This window comes from Schistocerca piceifrons, chromosome X (genome assembly GCF_021461385.2).
Source record: "Schistocerca piceifrons isolate TAMUIC-IGC-003096 chromosome X, iqSchPice1.1, whole genome shotgun sequence".
NCBI classification, from domain to species: Eukaryota; Metazoa; Arthropoda; class Insecta; order Orthoptera; family Acrididae; genus Schistocerca; species Schistocerca piceifrons.
Window position 1 is genome coordinate 287,453,969 of NC_060149.1, and position 23,108 is coordinate 287,477,076.

At 42.8% G+C, this 23,108-nt stretch overlaps 1 protein-coding gene across 1 annotated transcript in view; it reads right to left on the bottom strand.

The window, feature by feature from the left end:
- LOC124723021 (ETS-related transcription factor Elf-1-like) overlaps window positions 1–23,108 on the bottom strand; it is a 163,280-nt gene that overhangs the window by 19,875 nt on the left and 120,297 nt on the right. Inside the window, exon 3 of the mRNA XM_047248197.1 lies at window positions 2,252–2,403. Within this exon, the coding sequence (XP_047104153.1) occupies window positions 2,252–2,403 (152 nt within the window). The remainder of the gene's footprint in view (window positions 1–2,251; window positions 2,404–23,108) is intronic.

The window sequence follows — 23,108 nt, forward strand, 5'->3', positions numbered from 1 at the left end:
TGGCAGCGAGGAACACATATAAAACCATATAAAAAGTATAACTAAAGTGTGTAAGGAAGTTATATGTAATACGTTTGAAAAACATGGCATCTCTTTTAAAATGTAAAAATTAGCCCATCCCTTTTAGGTATTAGAGATATGTTCCGTGTTTTCTAAATTTATTATATATAGGTTCCTTGTACACCTCAGCTATACTTTTTATATGCTTTTATATATGTTCCCTGCTGCTTACACAACAGCTTGATGTGATTCATTTGCTGCAAATTACCAGCTTCTCAATCTGTGTTTACAATAATCACAGACAGTATGTTCAGTTTTGGGTATGATATGGCGTCATGCTTCTGTGGAAGATATATCGACGTCTGCTAAACCAATACACACTTTTTATACTCTGTATAAATGTGTGCAAAGGTCTAATTATTTATAATACTCCTAATCTTGTAGGCTTCTGACCGTGGTAAATAACTTGTTGAAATCGGGAAAGCGAAATAAAACTGACTATTGAATCTTATTCTGAAGCCATGTGTAATTACTTATGCTTACTCTAATTTTCGCGTCTTCATGCATTTGTTCTGAAGAATAATATCGATCTTACTTTTACATTCTATAAGATAGCATGTGTCACGCTGTGTAAACAACTAGTAGAAAATATTGGAGCAAAAATATTTAAAATATCATAATAAACCGAAATAGAAATATTTTAATTCATAGCCTCCGCTAAAGAAAACCGTATTCATTATCCTGTTGCTAGCACTCGTAGTAGAAACTGAGTGGTAATCGTGAAAGTGTCAGAGGGACAATAACGTATGTTGCAGAACGGGGAAACTTTCATCTTTGTGAACGGGAGTGGATCTGTCCAGTGCTACTTCCAGAAATTAGTCTAATGGTTCAAATGGCTCTGAGCACTATGGGACTTAACTGCTGTGGTCATCAGTCCCCTAGAACTTACAAGGGAACCTCCCCATCGCACCCCCCTCAGATTTAGTTATAAGTTGGCACAGTGCATAGGCCTTGAAAAACTGAACACAGATCAATCGAGAAAACAGGAAGAAGTTGTGTGGAACTATGAAAAAATAAACAAAATATACAAACTGAGTAGTCCATGTGCAACATATGCAACATCAAGGATACTGTGGGCTCAGGAGCCGCGTGGTCCCGTGGTTAGAGTGAGCAGCTGCGGAGCGAGAGGTCCTTGGTTCAAGTCTTCGCTCGAGCCAAAAAATTATTTTTTTATTTTCAGACAATTATTATCTGTCATGTGACGCGCATTCCGTTACCTGTGTCGTAAAGAAAATATCAGACGTGTTTTCCTGTGGAGGAATCGGTTGACCTATGACCTTGCGATCAAATGTTTTCGGTTCCCATTGGAGAGGCACGTCCTTTCGTCTACTAATCGCACGGTTTTGCGGTGCGGTCGCAAAACACAGACAGTAAGCTTATTACAGTGAAGAGAGACGTCAATGAACGAACGGACACATCATAACTTTGCGAAAATAAAGAAAGTAAAATTTTTACTCAAGGGTATACTTGAACCAAGGACTTCTCACTCCGTAGCTGCCCACGCTAACCACGGGACCACTGCGCTCCTCAGCCAATATTATCCTTGATGTTGCCTGTCTTGTGCATGGACTACTCAGTTTGTATATTTCGCTTATTTTTTTTCATAGTTCCACACAACTTCTTCCTGTTTTCTCGATTGATCTGTGTTCAGTTTTTCAAGGCCTATGCACTGTGCCAACTTATAACTAAATCTGAGGGGGGTGCGATGGGGAGGTTCCCTTGTTAGAACTACTTAAACCTAACTAACCTAAAGGACATCACACACATCCATGCCCGAGGCAGGATTCGAACCTGCGACCGTAGCGCCTAGAACCACTCGGCCACTCCGGCCTGCAGAAATTAGTCTAAAATATTTACTAGAATTTACACACATTCTCTACTTTTACGCGAACGGGATATACTACAACTATATCCTTTAGTTTACATGTTTTGCAGACATAAGAATAAAATACGTATAAAACTTATTTGACAACGATAGGTTTCGTCCATGAAGTGTTTCTTTCAAGAGTTTCTTGTATGCAATGAGTACATTTTGGTTGAGTTGACTTGTCTAGCATATTCTTTACTATATTTGTATTGATTTTATTTTTGCCTACAAAGAGGAGCGGTTAACTGTTTGTGATCACTTTTTTTCTATGATATTACAATTACTTGCAGTACAGCGTGCATTACGTATAAGTACTCAACTTACTGGCGACTGCTGGATTGCCTGTAAATGCACTAAAGCCAGCGGCTCCGTAGTAGAAACTTCCAGTAAACAGCGGTGTCTTCTGGAGGCTTTCCATTTTTACTCGGAACGGTATCTTGTTCTCCATCTTCACAATTTCAGGAAAAGATACAAATCTGAAACAGATAATACATTTTAGCCCCGACTGCAAAAGGAAGTTTGAGTAATATATGTCTCTCTAATGTCTTTTTTAACGAGCAAAAAACTTTCACACCAAGGTCTGTGTTACAAATTTCTACACTTGTACACATACACGTAAAAGATTTTATTCGGCTTTTGAGGTTTTATTTTTATCACAGAATTGGCTTTTGTGTATATATATTCTTTCCGATGAAGAGTCAGTAACATTTTCTATAAAAAAAATCTGTACAAGTATTACTGATTCAGGACGCCAGTGAACAGTTATCTATGTTGGTTCGCATGAAACATTGCACGTGCTTCCACTTTCCGAACTCGAATTTCGGTGTTTCAGTATGTGGTGTTCACATATTCGTAAGCTGGGTTGCCTATCTTCAAGTGTATGAACATTTTCTCGGCCAGTTTTATTTTGCCCGTCCTGTACATGTAGTGCTCTGCAGCTCACAAATATTGAAAATATGTAGTTGTTATATACTGCATACATAGATGCAATATGCCCAAATGAGTGTATTTTTATTTTGTTTTATTTTATTGACGGAGTAATATCGAGTATATGACTATTTACAGCGAAATATTACAAATATGAATTTTTTAGCACACGCAGAAGTCATTCATAAGAAGATTGCCATGTTCATATGCCTAGATAATTACATGTATATTATCAGTAAATATCTACGACTCAACTACAATAATGTGCGTTGTAGTCGTGCTCGGTTACAATTGCGCCTTCCCACTGTGGTACCACACTGTTAATATTTTGTGCATATCTTGTGACCAGTCTTGCTTTATGTAGCGGCCTAACCTCCAGCTTCTACAGTGTGCAGTAAAACGTCGCTGTCCTGCTTCTTGTGACGTACACTCGCAGAAAATGAGAAATGAACACCACTAGAGATGTGGCATAGAAGCACGATATTGTGGGGCACTGGCCGAGGACGCCTGAGGCTATGATTCAGAATGCCGTGGTGTGAACGGTAGAAGAACAAGGTACTATGCTTGAAAGCAATGAGCAAAAAAATAAATGTACTTGACTTACCGAAAGAGTGGCCTGTTTGTTTCGAGCGTCGTGCTGGATCAGTCAGCACTGTAGGAAGGTGTGTATACTCATCGACCTGATCCCAGAGAGCGTAAGGGTACAGATTCTCTCGGTCACAGCATGCTACTAGCAAGGCAATTAAGGACTGATGTAGATATCAGAGTATTACGTAGGACTATCAGGAACTTCTTGCCGGAAGCTCACTGTGAGAACAGGTATCGCTAGTTAGGTTTCCATTCTGATTTCGTCTCAGCGCAGCCACCTTTCAGTGTTTTTTTTTATTTTTTTATTTTTTTTTAAATGTCAAGTTCCGTAGGACCAAATTGAGGAGAAAATCTCCAAGGTCAGGGAACGTGTCAGTACATGAACTTACAACATAAAAGTAATAACAGATAAAATTAAATGTTCATGAACCTGAAAGAAAATCAGTCCATACGTTCAAGCAAACGCTGTCAGCAATACAATGAGAATCAGCTTATTTTTTCGAGGAACTCCTCGACAGAATAGAAGGAGTGACTCATGAGGAAACCCTCCAGTTTCGATTTGAAAGCACGTGGATTACGGCTAAGATTTTTGAATTCGAGTGGCAGCTTATTGAAAATGGATGCAGCAGTATACTGCACACCTTTTTGCACAAGAGTTAAGGAAGTCCGATCAAAATGCACGTTTGACTTCTGACGAGTATTAACCGAGTGAAAGCTGCTTATTGTTGGAAATAAACTAATATTGGCAACAAGAAACGACAATAAGGAATATACATGTTGAGAGGCCAATGTCAAAATACCCAGACTCGTGAACAGAGGTCGACAAGAGGTTCGTGAACTCACACCACTTATTGCCCGAACCGCCCGTTTCTGAGCCAAAAATATCCTTCTAGAATGGGAAGAGTTACCCCAAAACATAATACCATACGACATAAGTGAATGAAAATAAGCAAAGTAGACTAATTTACGTCTCGAAGTATCACTCACTTTCGACACCGTTCGAATAGTGAAAATGGCAGTATTAAGTCTTTGAACAAGATCCTGAACGTGGGCTTTCCACGACAGCTTACTATCTATATGAACACCTAGGAATTTGAACTGTTCAGTTTCACTAATCATATGCCCGTTCTGTGAGATTAAAACGTCAGGTTTTGTTGAATTGTGTGTTAGAAACTGTAAAAACTGAATCTTACTGTGATTTAACGTTAGTTTATTTTCTACATCCATGAACTGAGGTCATGTACTGCACTACTTGAAACCGTGTCAATGTTGCACACAACATCCTTTACTACCAAGCTAGTGTCATCAGCAAACAGAAATATTTTAGAGTTACCCATAATACTAGAGGGCATATCATTTATATAAATAAGGAACAGGAGCGGCCCCAACATTGATCCCTGGGGCACCCCCCTCACTTGACAGTACCCCACTCAGATCCCACATCACAGCCGTTATCAACGTTGTGAATAATGACCTTTTGCTGCCTGTTGCTAAAGAAAGATGTGAACCAATTGTGAACTACTACCCTTATTCCGTAATGGTCCAACTTCTGGAGCAATATTGTGAGATCAACACAGTCAACTGCCTTTGTTAAATCAAGAAATACGCCAAGCGTTCGAAACTTTTTATTTAAACCATCCAGTACCTCACAGAGAAATGAGAATATAGCATTTTCAGTTGTCAAACGACTTCTAAAGCCGAACTGTACATTTGATAGCAAATCGTGTGATATAAAATGATCAATTAACCTTACATACACAGCCTTTTCGATAACTTTTGCAAACACTGATGGCATAGAAATAGGTCTAAAATTATCTACATTATCCCTTTCTCCCTTTTTATAAAGCGGCTTTACTACTGAATTCTTTAATCGCTCAGGAAACTGACCATTCCTAAAGGAAAAATTACAAATATGGCTAAATACAGGGCTAACATGTGCAGCACAGTACTTTAATATTCTACTAGACACTCCATCATAACCATGAGAGTCCTTAGTCTTCAGTGATTTAATTATTGACTCAATCTCCCTCTTGTCTGTATCACAGAGGAGTATTTCAAACGTCAATCTCGGAAAGGCATTTGCTAAGAAATTTGTATGATTTCCTGTAGAAGCTAAATTTTTATTTAATTCAGCAGCAATGCTCAGAAAATGGTTGTTAAATACTGTACATATATCTGATTTATCAGTAACAGAAATATTATTGCTGCGAACTGAGTTTATATCATCAACCTTGTGCTGCTGACCAGACACTTCCTACACAACTGACCATATGGCCTTAATTTTATCCTGTGAATTAGCTATTCTATTTGCATACCACATACTTTTTGCCTTGCTAATAACATTTTTAAGCACCTTACAATACTGTTTGTAATGGGCTACTGTAGCTTGATTGTGACTACTTCTAACATTTTGATATAATTCCCGCTTTGTTCTACATGATATCCTTATCCCACTAGTCAGCCAACCGGGCTGTCCATTACTGCTAGTACCCCGTTTAGAATGTTCTAATGGAAAGCAACTCTCAAAAAATGGTTCAAATGGCTCTGAGCACTATGGGACTCAACTGCTGAGGTCATTAGTCCCCTAGAACTTAGAACTAGTTAAACCTAACTAACCTAAGGACATCACAAACATCCATGCCCGAGGCAGGATTCGAACCTGCGACAGTAGCGGTCTTGCGGTTTCAGGCTGCAGCGCCTTTAACCGCACGGCCACTTCGGCCGGCGAAAGCAACTCTCAAAGAGCATGAGAAATGTGTTATGGAAAGCATTGTATTTATCAACTATATTATCGGCACTATAAACATCTTGCCACCCTTGTTCCTTGGCAAGTTTTGAAAAACTCTCTATTGCTGTTGGATTAACTTGCCTACGTAGTTTGTAATTAAATACGACATTGGTTTGAGTACAAAAACATTTTAGTGTTAAAATTTGTGCATCATGGTCTGGAAGGCCAGTCACCCTTTTACTAACAGAATGCCCATCTAGTAATGAAAAATGAATAAAAATGTTGTCTATGACTGTGCTACTGTTCCCCTGCACCCTAGTTGGAAAAAACACAGTGTGCATCAGATCATATGAACTTAGGAGATCTACCAACATCCTTTTTCTCGCACAGTCATGTACAAAATTAATATTGAAGTCACCACATATAACTACTGTCTGGTACTTCCTACAAAGTGAATCAAGAACCCTCTCTAGCTTAAACAAAAATGCTCTGAAGTCGGAGTTAGGGGACCTATAAACAAAAGCAATTAGAAGTTTAATTTCACTAAATTCAACTAATGCTGCACAACGTTCAAATATCTGTTCAGTGCAGTGTCGTGATACGTCTATGGACTCAAATGAAATACTGTTTTTTACGTACAGAGCCACTCCCCCACCCCGCAAGGAACTCCTTGAGAAACAGCCAGCTAATCTGTAGCCTGGTAAAGGAAGCCTCTGAATTATCAAATTATTTAAGTGGTACTCTGATATACCAATAATTTCAGAGTTAACATCTATTAGCAGTTCCCTAACTTTATCTCTAATACCTCTTATATTTTGATGAAATATACTAATTCCTTCTCTACTTGGAAACATTACATCCCCTGGAGGTGAGTCCTTAGTTAGAGGCACTTCCTTTAAGCAGGTATACCTTTCAGCTGACTTCAGTATGAAAAAGGTGCAGCTCTAACACCAACTACTACAGGAATTTTTCCATGAGTGATACCCACCACCCACTACACTGTCACCTATAAGCTTAGCCAGCCTCCCCTTCCCATACCTATTGAGGTGCAGGCCATGCCTAGTGAAGCCCAATCTACTGATAGACCCAACTGGCACCACTGAGATGTCATCCATGCCCTCCGCCATCAGTGTTCTCCCCAGCCCCACATTACCGCGCCTAACAGCCGCATTAAGGTGAGGCCGATCATGACGCTGAAACAGTTGCACGAAATGCACATTAGTGCCACCAGTTTGAGTAGCTATCTTAACTAAGTCACCAATGACATCATATTCCTCGTCCCTATCGAGACTGTTCCCTGCTTCACCCACTATCACTACCTGATCCTCTTTCGTAAAATTCTTACATAACTCCCCTATGCTTTCAGTCACCTGAGCCAACCCTGCACTAGGCTTCACAATGATGGTGACCTGGTACTCACTCCCCAACACTTCCTGCAACTGCTGGCCCACACCTCTACCGTGGGAACTACCTAGCAGCAGAACCTTCTTTCTGCTAGACTTTGCAACTAACCTAGGCCTCCTAATTGCTGAGGACTGCTGCAAGTTACCCACATCTACGGCTACACGAAGCTCCTCTCCACTCAACTCTGACAGTTGGTCGTATCTATTGCATGTATGCAAAGTAAAACTGTCTGAATACCTTCTCTTCCTAGCTATCTTCTTGCCAACTGCCAGTTCCCATTCCCCACCACCCTTCACCCTCCTCAACCCATCTAGTTCCTCCTTTGCGCATTGTAACTGCACCTGAAGGGCACAGATCTTACGCTCCTGCTCCTTTATTAACTTGTTTCTACTACAGATTCTACATACCCAGGAGAAGATCTCCCTAAAATGACCACTGGCTTCCCCACTGCATTCCCCCCAATGAAAATACTTTGAACAAATCCCACACCGTAATCCACTACTCACAAACCTACGACAGAGCCCACACTTTTCACTCATGGTAAAATTTTACAGTTACTGAAAAAAACTATACGTCTACGTTACCAAAGATCAGTTACACCAGTAGAACTATTTAAGAACTAACAATAATGGTCTCGAAATTCTCTGCCTACTAAGAAAGCAGCTACTTGTGTTAATACTACTACAACAAAGCCGATACCAATACCAGCAAAACTTCACAAAATTATTAGCTAAAACCAAAAAATTAAAACGACCACTGTAACATTAAGCGAAGTTAAAACACTAAATCAAAATTTTACTGAAGTATTTCACTAGAAAGAATAATAAACGTCAGTTGAAAACTAAAGCACGAAATTTACTAAACGACTTCAACACACTGAAAACTCTATAAAACACAGCGAGCGAACGATTACAAAAGTTTATTAAGTAGTTATTTCGCCACAAACGGCACGCAACACCGCTGAAATCTATTAAATTTAATAACTGTATTACAGAGCACAAATAAGTTTGTCAGTACTTAGCTTATAACCGCTACAGCTGCAGTGCACGCCGCAAAATGTAAACACACTCAAACTACAAACAGAAAATACTACAGGCCTGGTTGTATCATGAGCCATAGCGTACAAATACCGTAATTGGTATTTTTGGTGATCATTTACTGAACAATACGAGATGCATACAGAATATAAACAAGCCAGTTTAGTCGACATTCCTACACAGGGAGATGTGCTATACAGCCAGGTAATGGCCGTGCGCATGCAATGTGCGTAACCCAACACGATCACTAGATCTGTCCGCAACTGAGCAAATGTCTGTCATAATGGAAAGCCTTCTGTGACGCATCTTAGTAGACGAAGTGCTCTGAATAATTTCTCTATAGTCCTGGCTAGTTTTATATATCATTCGTATTGCATCGAGTGTCCACATATCCTTCGATGCTCCTTCCTTTCATAGAAAAAAGGTCACAATGTTCGGTCACTCAGCACGTATCTACTCAGCTAACTAAGTAACTCGACAAACTCATATAACGTAAAGTATTCGCAATACTGGTTTGCGAATATGGACAACCATCAGCTGTATAAAAGAATGACGACAGTGAAAAGTTGTTCCACACCGGGACTTGAACCCGAATTTCCCGCTTATCGCGAGATGTCACCTTACCTTTCTCTGCTATTGGTCCGGGCGAACGTCATACGACGCCTGTTCTAGGCTGATCGTTGAACATTTCACTCAGCTTTTTTTTTATTACAGAGGGCAGCCACCCCTGTGACCAAACACGCTCACCTACCTTGGCGGCATACCATTAGGCTATCCGAGCATGGCTCACGGCCAGACCCAAACTTTCGAATGTCGTCAGCCATGTGGGAGAGTTAGCTGCATTCCGTAAACAGCTAGAAGCTGCGTTGGCTACCGTCGACAAGCTTCTAGCTAATGCTCAAAGTTGTGGTGACGTCGGGGCGCCAATGACGAGGCCTGCGACATCTTTGGTGCGCTGGAAACCCTGGTGACCAGGACGTCGCTACGGCTTCTGATACGCAACATCTGACCGGTCCGTCCTCAATCCAGAGTGGGTGACAGACAGTGGTGGGTTCGCGGGTTATTGGGCGGAAGATGAATGAGGGAGCAGGCCGTTCGGCTGGCTCCCTACGTCTTACGAACACTTACGAGGTGCTACCCAGTGTTGACGATAACTCTGAGACAGCACGGGATGCCTCTGCTTTTGGGCCAGCTGTCGATTTTCCTGCCCAGTCCGGACAAGTACAGAGGGTGGGTATGCCTTTCATTGGGAGCTCCAATGTTAGATGGGCGATGGAGCCCCTCAGGGAGATAGCAGGCAAGGCAGGAAAGAATTCCAGTGTGCATTCGGTATGTTTGCCGGGAGGTCTCATTCGTGATGTGGCAGAGGCCCTGCCGGTGGAAATCGAACTCACTGGGTGCAACCGGCAGCATGTAGTGGCACATGTCGGCACGAATGACGCCAGCTGCTTGGTTTCTGAGACCATCTTCGGCTCCTTTCGGCGGTTGGCTGATTTGGTGAAGGCAACTAACAACGCACGCAGGTTGCAGACTAAGCTGTCTATTTGTAGCATCGTACCCAAGGTTGATCGCGGTCCTCTTGTTTGGAGCAGAATGGAAGGTCTAAACCAGAGGCTCAGACGACTCTGCGACGGTATTGGATGCGAATTTATCGACCTCCGCTATCGGGTGCAGAATTGTAGAGTTCTCCTTAATAGGTCGGGCGTGCACAAGACGCATAAAGCGGCTACTGGGGTACCGGAGTACGTGTGGCGTGCACATGATTTTTTTTTTAGCTTAGAGAAACGCTCCCTTGGGATCAAAGACGATTTGCCTGTTAAATCAGCCACAGTGACCTCAGAGAATTTTGGTTCTCGCAGATCAGAGATAGAAAAGATTAATATGAAGATTAATATGATTTTAGTAAACTGCAGGAGCAGTCAAGGAAAGGTTCCAGAGTGAGTATCGCTTACTGAAGGTTATAATGCACAGACAGTATTGGAAACAGAAAGCTGGTTGAAACAAGACGTCAATGACAACGAAATCCTAAGTTCAGACTGGAATGTTTATCGTAAGGATTGGTTAGCCGCCAATGGTGGCGGCATGCTTACCGCAGTAAAAAACTCGATAAAATCTAGCGAGGTTATCACGGATTCCGAATGTGAATTAATTTGGGAGAAATTGAGTGTCAAAGAACGGTCAAAAATGGTGATCGGATGCTTTTATAGACCACTTGGGTCAGGATTTGTAGTTGTAGAGCGCTTCAGACAGGACTTGCAGAATATAATTAGTAATTTTCCTGATCATGCCGTTGTAATAGGAGGTGACTTCAAATTACCAGGTATCGATTGGGAGTGTTATGCCATCAAAACTAGTGTCAGAGACAGGGATTCGTGTGGCATTGTTCTGGATGTATTGTCCGAAAATTACCTTGAGCAGATAGTTAGATAACCAACTCGTGATGGTAACGTCTTAGACCTCCTGGCAACAAACAGACATGAATTTATCGAATCAGTTAACGTAAGGAAGGTATCATTAATCATAAGGCAGTGGCAGCATCTATGACGACAGGTCCTACAAGGAATGGTAAGGAAGGTAGGAAGATATGTTTGCTCAGCAGGGGTGACAGGATACAAATTTCAGAATATCTCAGCAGTCAGCTGAGGACGAAGATGTGGAGGACAAATGGAAAAAAATTCAAAGGTATCGTTCAATATGTCCTAGACAAGTATGTTTCGAGTAAGGTTTTAAGGGATGGAAACGATCCACCGTGGTTTAATAGCCGTGTTAGAAAAGCGCTACGTTGAAAAAGAGCATTTCATCTCAGATTCAAGAGAAATAAAAACCTAGCTGAGAAACAAAAGCCGAACGAAGCGAAAATGAGCGTAAGGAGAGCAATGAGAGAAGCGTTCAATGATTTTGTATGTAAGACGTTGTAAACCGACCTGAGTAAAACCCATAAGAGATTTTGGTCATATGTAAAATCAGTAGTTGGGTCAAAATCATCTATTCATTCTCTCAGCGACCCCACCGGCACCGAAGCGGAATATAACAGAGCGCCGAAATACTGAATTCGGTCTTCCGAAGTTGTTTCACCGCGGAAGATCGTAGAACTGTCCCTTCTTTCAATCGTCGTGCGACCGTCGACACGGCAGGTAATGAGATAACCGATCGCGGAATTGAAAAGCAGCTACAATCGTTTAGTAATGGAAATGCGTCAGGATCAGATGACATACCTATAAGATTCTATAAAGATTATGTGAAAGAACTTGCTGCCCTTCTAGCAGTAATTTATCGTAGATCGCTTGAGCAACGAAAGGTAGCTAACGACTGGAAAAATGCGCAGGTCATTCCCGTTTTTAAGAAAGGCCGTAAGACAGACCCACACACCAATCTGTTGTAGAATTATGGAACATGTTTTATGCTCGAGAATTATGATGTTTTTGGAAAATTAACATATTCTCTATAAAAATCAACATGGATTCCGCAAACAGAGATCCTGCGAAAGACAGCGCGCTCTGTTCCTCCATGAGATCCACAGCGCAGTGGAAAACGGCGCTCAGGTTGATGCCGTGTTTCTACATTTCAGTGAGGCATTTGACACCCTTCCGCATTGCCGTTCAATGAAAAAAAAAAAAAAAAGAGCTTATAGAGTATCGGAGCAGACTTGCAATTGGATTCAAAACTTTCTTGCAGACAGAACTCAACGTGTCGCTCTTAACAGAACAAAATCGACAGATATAAAGGTAATATCCGCAGTACCCCAGTGAAGTGTGATAGGACCGTTGCTGTTTACAAAATATGTAAATGATCTAGTAGAAAACGTCGGACGTTTTTTATGGCTATTCCCAGACGATGCGGTTGTCTACACCAAAGTAGCAACACCAGAAGAAAGTGAGAATTTGCAGAACGACCTGCAGAGAATTTATGATTGGTGCAGGATCTGGCATTTGATCCTGAACGTAAATAAATGTAACATATTGGGCATACATAGTAAAAGAAATCAGCTACTGTACAGCTACATTATTGATGACAAACAGCGTCTGCCGTAAAATATCTAGGCGTAACTATCCAGAGCGACCTTGAGTGGAATGACCACATAAAACAGATAATGGGAAAAGCAGACACCAAACTCAGATTCATCGGAAGAATCTTAAGGAAATGTAACTCATCCACGAAAGAAGTGGCTTATAAGGCGCTTGTTCGCCCGATTCTTGAGTATTGTTCATCTATGTGGGATCCCTATCAGATAGGACTGATGGATGGGATAGAGAAGATCCAACGAAGAGCGACACAATTCATCACGGGATCGTTTAGCTAGCGAGAGAGCGTTACGGAGATGCTAAACATACTCCACTGGCAGACGTTACAAGAGAGGCGTTGTGCATCACGGAGAGATTTAATATTGAAATTTCGGGACAGCACTTTTCAGGAGTCGAACAACATATTACTTCCCCCCACATGCATCTCGCGTATTGACCACGAGGAGAAAATTCGAGGAATTAGAGCCAATACAGAGGCTTACCGACAATCATTCTTCCCACCCACTATTCACGGGTGGAACAGGGTTGGAGGGGTCAGACAGTGGTACCGAAAGTACCCTCCGCCACACACCATTAGGTGGCTTGCGGAGTATGATGTAGATGTAGATGTAGATGTGGATGTGTCTAAAACCTGAACTCGTACATTCATAATATATGTTCGAATACAGGGGAGACATTTTACTTAAAAGCCACTTTCCCGGTGTCAGCGGGTGATTATGATATTACAGTGCCTGTGTTGTTCACAAGTAAGATGCGCCGTACTTCTGAACAACACAGCCACTGCAATATCATATCGGACTCATATAACCGTTTCTAAGCACAAACTCTTCATTTTCAGCAGGCCATGATACGGGTGATGTAGCCGATGGAGGAAGCTACCAAATCCATTGTTATGTTAGAAGAGTCACGTTTATTCTTGTTTATGTAGCGCGCTTGTCATTATTTGTACGGTAGACTTAAGCAAGCCTTCAATGAGAACTGCGTACGATATGTGGCGTAAGCTGGAAAAGAATACAAAATGTTATGGAAGTACTGTAACCATGCAGTAATGGGTATTGGGTTTCTGAAAATAACGCATGAACCAGAAAGAATTTATGGGTATCAGACATTTCAAATCGGAGGTCATTACGCTTAAGATCTTTTCTGTTGGCTCAGCAACTATTTTAAGATGGCATTTTATTTGCGATAGTTTTCCCAGACGTCATAAGCCAGAACATTATTACCACAGACCTACTATCGATATAAACTCGTCCTCACCTGACGAGGAATGACTGCTAGTCAAACACACGCACGGTGCATGTAATATTAGTGAGCGTGCTGTCCGCGGGTAGAATGGGGAAGGCGCGCAATCTATATGAGTTTGACCGAGGGCAAATAGTGATGGCCTGGAGGCTCGGTACGAGCATTTCGGCAACTGCACGACTTGTCGGGTGTTCGAGGAGTGCTGTGGTGAGTGTCTACAACACGTGGCGAAACGAAGATAAAACCACTACCAGACGTCATGGGGTTGGGCGACCACCCCTCATCACAGATATCGGACGTAGTAGATTGGCCAGACTGGTAAAACAGGACAGGCGGTGAACTGTGGCGGAACTAACGTCAGACTTTAATGATGGGCAGAGTACAAGTGTGTCTGAACACACAGTTCACCGAACATTGCTAACGATGGGTCTGCGCAGCAGACACATGCATGTCCAACGTTAACACCACGACATCGGTAACTACGACTGAAATGGGCACATGACCATCGGCTGTGGACGTTGGCGCAGTGGCAGAGTGTTGTATGGTCTGATGATTCCCGACAACTTCATCATGCCGATGGGAGGGCGCGAATCCATCATCTTCCAGGGAAACAGTTCCTTGACACCTGTACTGCGGGACAGAGAGTTGGTGGCACCAGCTCAATTATGCTCTGGGGAGCATTCACGTGCGCATCCATGAGTCCAATGGAGCTCCTGAAAGGCATTATGACACTCAAGATGTATCGTACGCTGGTTGCAGGCTGCGTACACCCGTTCATAACGATCATATTTCCCGACGGCAGTGACATTTTTCAACAAGATAATGCTCCATGTCACAAGGCCAGGATTGTGATGGAGTGGTTCGAGGAACACAGTGGTGAATTCCAGTTGATGTGCTGGCCCCCCAACTCGTCAGATCTGAACCCGATCGAATACATCTGGGATGTGATTGAACGTGACGTCAGAACTCATAGGTCCCTCCGCGGAATTTACGGGAATTAGGTGACTTGTGTGTGCAGGTGTGCCAGCTCCCTCCAGCGACCTACCAAGGCCTGATTTCTTCCATGTCACGACGCGTCGCCGCTGTTATCCTTGCCAGAGGTGGACATACCAGCTATTAGGTAGGTGGTCATAATATTCTGGCTGATCAGTGTAAATTCTTTTTAATTTGTTGTACTCCTTAAAATACATTGTGTATCATAATTAATCATAAAAGCATTCACTTGAAGGTACAAGATGCTAGAAGGTAAAAGTCTTAATAAAAACGGGCTCTAAGAGATATGAATACTTCTCCATCTTCGATACTGTGAAACAAATCTCGTCTACAGCAAGCTCTCTGCTTTCCACGTTTTGAGAGGTGATAGTATGGACCAAAAAAAGAAAAAATAGTCCAGTAAACATGGGCTCTAGAGTGCATAACTCGGGAACTGTGAGAAGCTGAACGCGTATTCATCTTCGCTACTGTGAAACACATCTCTTCTACTGAATAGACCCGCCCGGGTAACCACGCGTGTTAACGCGACCGCTTCCGAGACGGGGACGTATGCTGGCCCTGGATCAAATCCGCCTGGCGGATAAACGACGAAGGGTCGGTGTACTGACCAGCCTGGATGTGGTTTATAGGTAGCTTCTGACATCCCTCTAGGTGAATACCGGGCTGATTTCCATGTTCCTCCTGAGATACACGCTACGAAAACATTTAGAATTGGGCCCACTGCTTCTGTCCTGGGGAGTGAATAGCAGGCTGGTGAAATTAGCTGTTTTGTTTCTTTAAACTTTTTCTCAGCATCAGCGTCTACTGAACAAGTGCTCATAGCTATTAAGGTATGCACTTTAGAGCCCATGTATTCTGGACATTTTCTTCATATTTGGTCCATAACACCTCCTCCCAAAATATGGAAAGCAAAGAGCTTGCAGTAGAAGAGATTTGCGTCTTAGAGATCCCCCGTCCCTTCAGACAGTCGGCGAGGGTGAGAGAGAGAGCGACAGAGAGAGAGGAGAAACTCGGTATAAACACAATTTTTACTTACGATCAGCACGTAAATCTTGAGTTTAAAATGCGCAGAAAGCCTGTAATTATCTAAACGTAAGAATAACTTATTGTGTTATGCTGAAGGCATAGATGGTTCTTGTTTCTTTTTTTGTCAGAATAACCGATAAAAGTACAATAAAACATTACGTCGTTTGCCTTTTCGTGATTGCATAGCAGATAAGTGAGCTATTGTGTGGGTTTTAGTAAGTAAAGTTAAATCTTTTACTTTACAAAAAAATTGTAGATTTCTAGGGCTGCGTTCTGGCTAACACATCCAGGTATTTTCGATAAGTATTTGATCTCTCTGCATTCTTTACCAAGTTACTAAAAAATAGTACTGCCATCAGTTACTACACTCCTGGAAATGGAAAAAAGAACACATTGACACCGGTGTGTCAGACCCACCATACTTGCTCCGGACACTGCGAGAGGGCTGTACAAGCAATGATCACACGCACGGCACAGCGGACACACCAGGAACCGCGGTGTTGGCCGTCGAATGGCGCTAGCTGCGCAGCATTTGTGCACCGCCGCCGTCAGTGTCAGCCAGTTTGCCGTGGCATACGGAGCACCATCGCAGTCTTTAACACTGGTAGCATGCCGCGACAGCGTGGACGTGAACCGTATGTGCAGTTGACGGACTTTGAGCGAGGGCGTATAGTGGGCATGCGGGAGGCCGGGTGGACGTACCGCCGAATTGCTCAACACGTGGGGCGTGAGGTCTCCACAGTACATCGATGTTGTCGCCAGTGGTCGGCGGAAGGTGCACGTGCCCGTCGACCTGGGACCGGACCGCAGCGACGCACGGATGCACGCCAAGACCGTAGGATCCTACGCAGTGCCGTAGGGGACCGCACCGCCACTTCCCAGCAAATTAGGGACACTGTTGCTCCTGGTGTATCGGCGGGGACCATTCGCAACCGTCTCCATGAAGCTGGGCTACGGTCCCGCACACCGTTAGGCCGTCTTCCGCTCACACCCCAACATCGTGCAGCCCGCCTCCAGTGTTGTCGCGACAGGCGTGAATGGAGGGACGAATGGAGACGTGTCGTCTTCAGCGATGAGAGTCGCTTCTGCCTTGGTGCCAATGATGGTCGTATGCGTGTTTGGCGCCGTGCAGGTGAGCGCCACAATCAGGACTGCATACGACCGAGGCACACAGGGCCAAAACCCGGCATCATGGTGTGGGGAGCGATCTCCTACACTGGCCATACACCACTGGTGATCGTCGAGGGGACACTGAATAGTGCACGGTACATCCAAACCGTCATCGAACCCATCGTTCTACCATTCCTAGACCGGCAAGGGAACTTGCTGTTCCAACAGGACAATGCACGTCCGCATGTATCCCGTGCCACCCAACGTGCTCTAGAAGGTGTAAGTCAACTACCCTGGCCAGCAAGATCTCCGGATCTGTCCCCCATTGAGCATGTTTGGGACTGGATGAAGCGTCGTCTCACGCGGTCTGCACGTCCAGCACGAACGCTGGTCCAACTGAGGCGCCAGGTGGAAATGGCATGTCAAGCCGTTCCACAGGACTACATCCAGCATCTCTACGATCGTCTCCATAGGAGAATAGCAGCCTGTATTGCTGCGAAAGGTGGATATACACTGTACTAGTGCCGACATTGTGCATGCTCTGTTGCCTGTGTCTATGTGCCTGTGGTTCTGTCAGTGTGATCATGTGATGTATCTGACCCCAGTAATGTGTCAATAAAGTTTCCCCTTCGTGGGACAATGAATTCACGGTGTTCTTATTTCAATTTCCAGGAGTGTATAAATAGCTTTATTTTAAGCTAAGCCCTTCGATTTGTCATCATCCTCAGGCTTCTTAAAGTCAGTACATTTGTTGTTCTATGCGCCTTGACCTTTCGCCAAAGGCCTCTTGCTGGCAAATGTGCACAACTGACACAAGACTCCAATAATTGGCAGCGCCGTTGCTCTTTTACAGGCCTCTCCTGTGGATTTTTTCATATTTTCATCCATTTGTTGCCAGATAAGTAGCTCTCCTTTCAAAGCTACAAAACAAATGAGATCGTCTTTGTTTGGTCCAGCGCTTTGCAAAACATGCTGTATTATCTTTATCATTAACGTTTTACGATAGTAATTTTTGTAGATGGTCGAACTTTGTAGCTGAATTGTATGGAGTCTTAATGACATTTCATGTAACAAATGATCGAGAAAATGTATTAACACTGACAGACGGTAATACTCTTCCAGAAACTGTCTGAAAATTTGGTCTCTTCAAAGCATAACTGTACTTTGCTACGTAAACAGAGTGCCACCTGTAAGTATTTCCGAAAGTTCTCCATCTATTAGTAATAGTGTCTATTTATCTATGTATACAAATTGTATTCGCGGCTTCACTTCTTGTTGAAAGGCACAGTGAGTAATCCTTAAGGTACAAATATTACAAATGTGACTGTAGCTCTGTCTGTCTATCACCGTTTCACTACAGAACCACTGAATCGAATTTGATGATGTTTGTTATGAAGATAGCTTGAATCCTGAGCAAGAGCATAGGTTACTTAAAAAAGTTAAATCAGTAGGGAGAGGTGATAGTAGTCGACAATAGTGAATCAAGGCAGCAAAACGTTTGTTGCCAATGCATTCATTTACAATACGTTGCACAGGTGATAATAGCTACGTCAAACTGGAAAGTACGAAATTGTAGATCTCAAATAGATCAGCACAAAAGTCCACGAGGGCATATACTTATCTTTTACGGTTCACCCATAATCATTACTTTTGTCTTTTGATTGCACGTGGCGCAGCGAATCCGAAGGACATCACAAACAATTATCGTTGGTGAACCATCAAACTTAAACATATGTTCTTACGGAATTTTTTATAGATTTTTTTTAGATTTGTATTTTAGTATGACATATTGATTAGGCAGCGTGTTGCTCCTGGTAAACTCTTTATTTTATATAGCAGATTACCTTTAAACGACTGAACAAACTTTCATCAGAAATATGTCGCGACAATTCTGATTAAACTAGCCTTCAAATAAATAAAAGATCTGAATTGTAATCGATGCATTCGCGTCGAAGCTGTGATGCCATAGGCATAACAAAGCGTTAAACTTATAATACCTGACTTCGTACCATGGGGCAGCAGAGGGGACAGCTCAATCGTGGGCTTTGCTTCTCTTATACTTACTCACTGTAACAATACTACAGATACGCGCACGAAGTCGCGAGTAAAAGCTTTTTGTATATATAAATACATAAATAGACACTGTTACTAATCGATGGAGAACTTTCGGAAATACTTACAGGTGGAATTCTATTTACTTAGCAGTGTACAGCTGCGCTTTGACAGACCAACAGAAGAGTATTACCGTCCGTCAGTGTTCATACGTTTCCTCCATCATCTGCTACATTAAATGTCATTAAGACTCCATACAACTCAGCTGCAAAGAATCGGCCATCTACAAAAATTGCTGTCGCAAAACGTTAATGATAAAGATGTAGAGCATGTTTTGCGAAGTGCTGAACCCTATAAAGACGATCGCACTTGTTTTGTAGCTTTGAAGGTAGAGCTACTAATCTGGCAAGAAGTGGATGAAAATATGAAAAAGCTCCCAGTACAAGCCTACAAAACAACACCGGCGCTGCCAATTATTGGAGTCTTGTGTCAGTTGATGTGCACATTTTATGTAACAACCAGAACTGCAGAGAGATTTTTCTCGACCTTTCGCCATCTGAAAACATATCTTTGCAACAGGTCGACAGAAGATCGTTTAAACGGACTGGCGCTGATGCATATCCATCAAGATATTGCTTCAACGATGAATTCTGCGGGCTTTCAAACAATAAAGAATGAAATGATGTTGGTGTGAAGGCCCTAAACTACGTACCCTCAGATTCAAAGTTGAAATATTAAAAGTTTTGGCTGGTTTCGTTGTCTAGGGCTGGGATACGTAGTTCTCGCATTACAAGCCAAATACTACAGAGTCTACAGTATACAATGTGAATATACACATGAATCGAATGGTCGAAGGTTCCTATCACTCAGCAATCGCGAATGTGTAACGTAGAAATTTATAAGTAAAAGATTGCAATAAATAAAATCTGCAGGTACTATCTTAATGACTTTAAATGACGAGTACGATAGCAGAAGTACTTTTGAGAATGTCGTATATTTCTGAAAAACACTTATTGGTGTCGATCGATGGTCCAGCAATTAAATAAAAGATAAGTTGAATAACAGGGAAACAATAGATTCCTACTGCACGTAATTATTTATGAACGACAACATAGCTCGCGAGATATTCACTTCTAAACGCATACTACGTCTTCACTGCAGAAACCTCGGAAATCTCACAAGTTCACAAGTCCGCACTCCGAAGTACAGTATTTAACTGACGCAATGGACATTAAATATTTCAATTTTTTTTATGATTCACGTAATAAATAAACATTACACAGGTACATGTTTTTACCACTATGATTTATCGCGGCACAGATTTCAGAGTCAGTCATACTAAATATTGGAGCACCATCTGAGTACTACGGCCCCAAATGTTAGTCGCCAACAGATTCGGAACAGATTGGCCCATTTCTTTTAATGTCGACAACTGTCCACATTGGTGAGGGCTGGGATCTGTGCTATCTTCGATTGGTACCTAATTTCCCTATTTATGAGGTTATCTGCTAGCCTATCTCCTTTTGAAATTCTTACAATGCAACTCCAATAACAAGGCGTGCAACAAGTTCACGCTTCCTGTGCCACTAGAATATAAGGGATGCTTGTTTTGTTGAAATTTGCGTGTAGTATGAAATCGATATCAGGCTCGAAAACCTTTTATGGCACTGTGCTCTGTGTACGACGCTCTTACTGTGCGGAATAAGAATATTTCGCCTAAAAGGTAAGGTTGTATGGTATTGCTGAGTGGGAGACCGAAGAGGGGTTGTGCAGTCCCCTATTAGGAATGGCTTTGTCCTTTGTCTCCTTATGCTACGGTGGCAAGTTCCCCTTATGAAGTGTGCGTTGTGTGTACGTCTAGGGTAGCTGACTTTGTTGCGTGCTTGTGTAGTTTAGTGTCATTTTTTCCATTGTCATAGACGTTCAGAGAGAACGAAGACGGTTAAATTCGGCACGTAGTATACTCTAAGAATGTTGTTACGGTGGCACTGATAATGGTCGACAGACGTCATCGCCAGAAGTTGCCCGATCACATCAGCCGACAGCTTGGTCACAGTGAGTCCGACCTCCTCCGTCAGTTTTCGGTGGGGTAGATGTCACGACACTTCTGTGCTTAGACGAGTCTTGCACAGCGGCTTTTGCTATTAAAACGACGGTCAGTGCATGTGAATAAGCTATATCTTTTTCAAGAAGAACGTGGCGTCTTCCATGCACTCTTTCCTCAGTTACACAAACACCCTCCATTGCTCCAAATAAATTCAGCAAAACATACATATGTCAGATAACGAACATTGACTGCCATTGAGCATATGTGTGACAGACATGTATAAATTTTAGAATAAGACACTATGAAAACCTGCAGTGCAGAAAAGTGTCAGCCGCACAAACTTCACATTTTCAAACGCTTTCCTGGCACAGAAACCGAGCGAGTAGCTAGCACACTGGATTCGCATTCAGGAGGACGACGGTTCAGATACCCGTCAAGCCATCCACATTCTCGTTTTCCGTGATTTCCTTAAATCGCTTAGTGGATTGTTCTTTTGAAAAGGGCATGACTGATTTCCTTCCCTAACCTCCCCAAATTCGAGCTAGTGCTCCGTCTCTAATGACCTCCTTGTCGACGGGACGTTAAACTTTAATCTTCCTTGTTCCTGGTATAGAAACACCAGAAAGCAGCATTTTTAGACAGCTTGCTGCCCACCTACCACGGCCCGAAGAAGATCCACTGCTGTAAATTTAAGCATCAATATTGACATACTCCGTATTGCCCATATTGCTCATTTGAAGATAGCCTTTATTGACGTTATAAACTGGACTGAAAATTTCAGATGCAGATTGTGCCTTTGCTGCAGATGACACGATGCATTACGTATAGATATGAGACTCAAATGGGTAGAGAGTAAGCCGGCCGGAGTGGCCGTGCGGTTCTGGGCGCGCTACAGTCAGGAGCCGAGCGGCCGCTGCGGTCGCAGGTTCGAATCTTGTCTCGGGCATGGATGTGTGTGATGTCCTTAGGTTAGTTAGGTTTAATTAGTTCTAAGTTCTAGGCGACTGATGACCTCAGAAGTTAAGTCGCATAGTGCTCAGAGACATTTGAACCATTTTTTGGGTAGAGAGTAACAGAGCATGAGAAATGCTATATAAGGTAACGTTCAGTTAATTATTATTAAATTTTTAAGTTCTTAGAAACTTGAGGTTTCCAATAAAGCGCCAGCCACTGTGGCCGAGCGGTTCTAGGCGCTTCAGTTCGGAACCGTGCTGCTGCTACGGTCGCAGGTTCGAATCATGCCTCGGGCATGGATGTGTGTGATGTCCTTAGGTTAGTTAGGTTTTAGTAGTTCTAAGTCAGGGGCTGATGACCTCAGATGTTAAGTCCCATAGTGCTTAGAGCCATTTGAACCATTTTTCCAATAAAGCGTCGATCTCACACCATGTATCCCGAGAGATATCTCTGTTATATAAATTTCTCGTCCTCAAGACGAGATAAACTCCTTCTTGCTTGTACTAAACTTATATTGTTCTCGCAATCCATGTTTTGCGTTTGGGGGCTGATTTGAATCCCGCCGACATCGTCCGAAGTCTGTGCGTTTGGGGGTTAAAATCGGTTGCATTGAGCCAGCACACGCACTGGTGTACTGATTTGTAAATATCGCCTGTCTTCAGCCGATGTCGGTCGGCGGCGGCATCCCACTACCTCGGTACCACTGTAACCGCTGCCTGAGTAGGTTGCCGGGCTTAACGTCCCATCTGACGAAGGGATCATCATTGACAGTCTCACACATCTTCGTCCAGTGAGATAATGTGGCGCGATTTGGTCTTTAACTTGGGACACTGATACAGCCTGGTGATCAGCAGCTATATACCACCACTTATCCTCCCTCTGCAGGTCAAATACTGGCAAGTTTTCTTCCACCCCCTAAACTCGAAGTGAATATTTCCAAGTATTATACCACTTCAGAAGCGTGCGTTACCGATCTCGCGTACAGAGGCGGGCATGTTTGGCAGAATCTATCATATCTGTTATCTGATTTTATTTATGTTATAGTATGTGT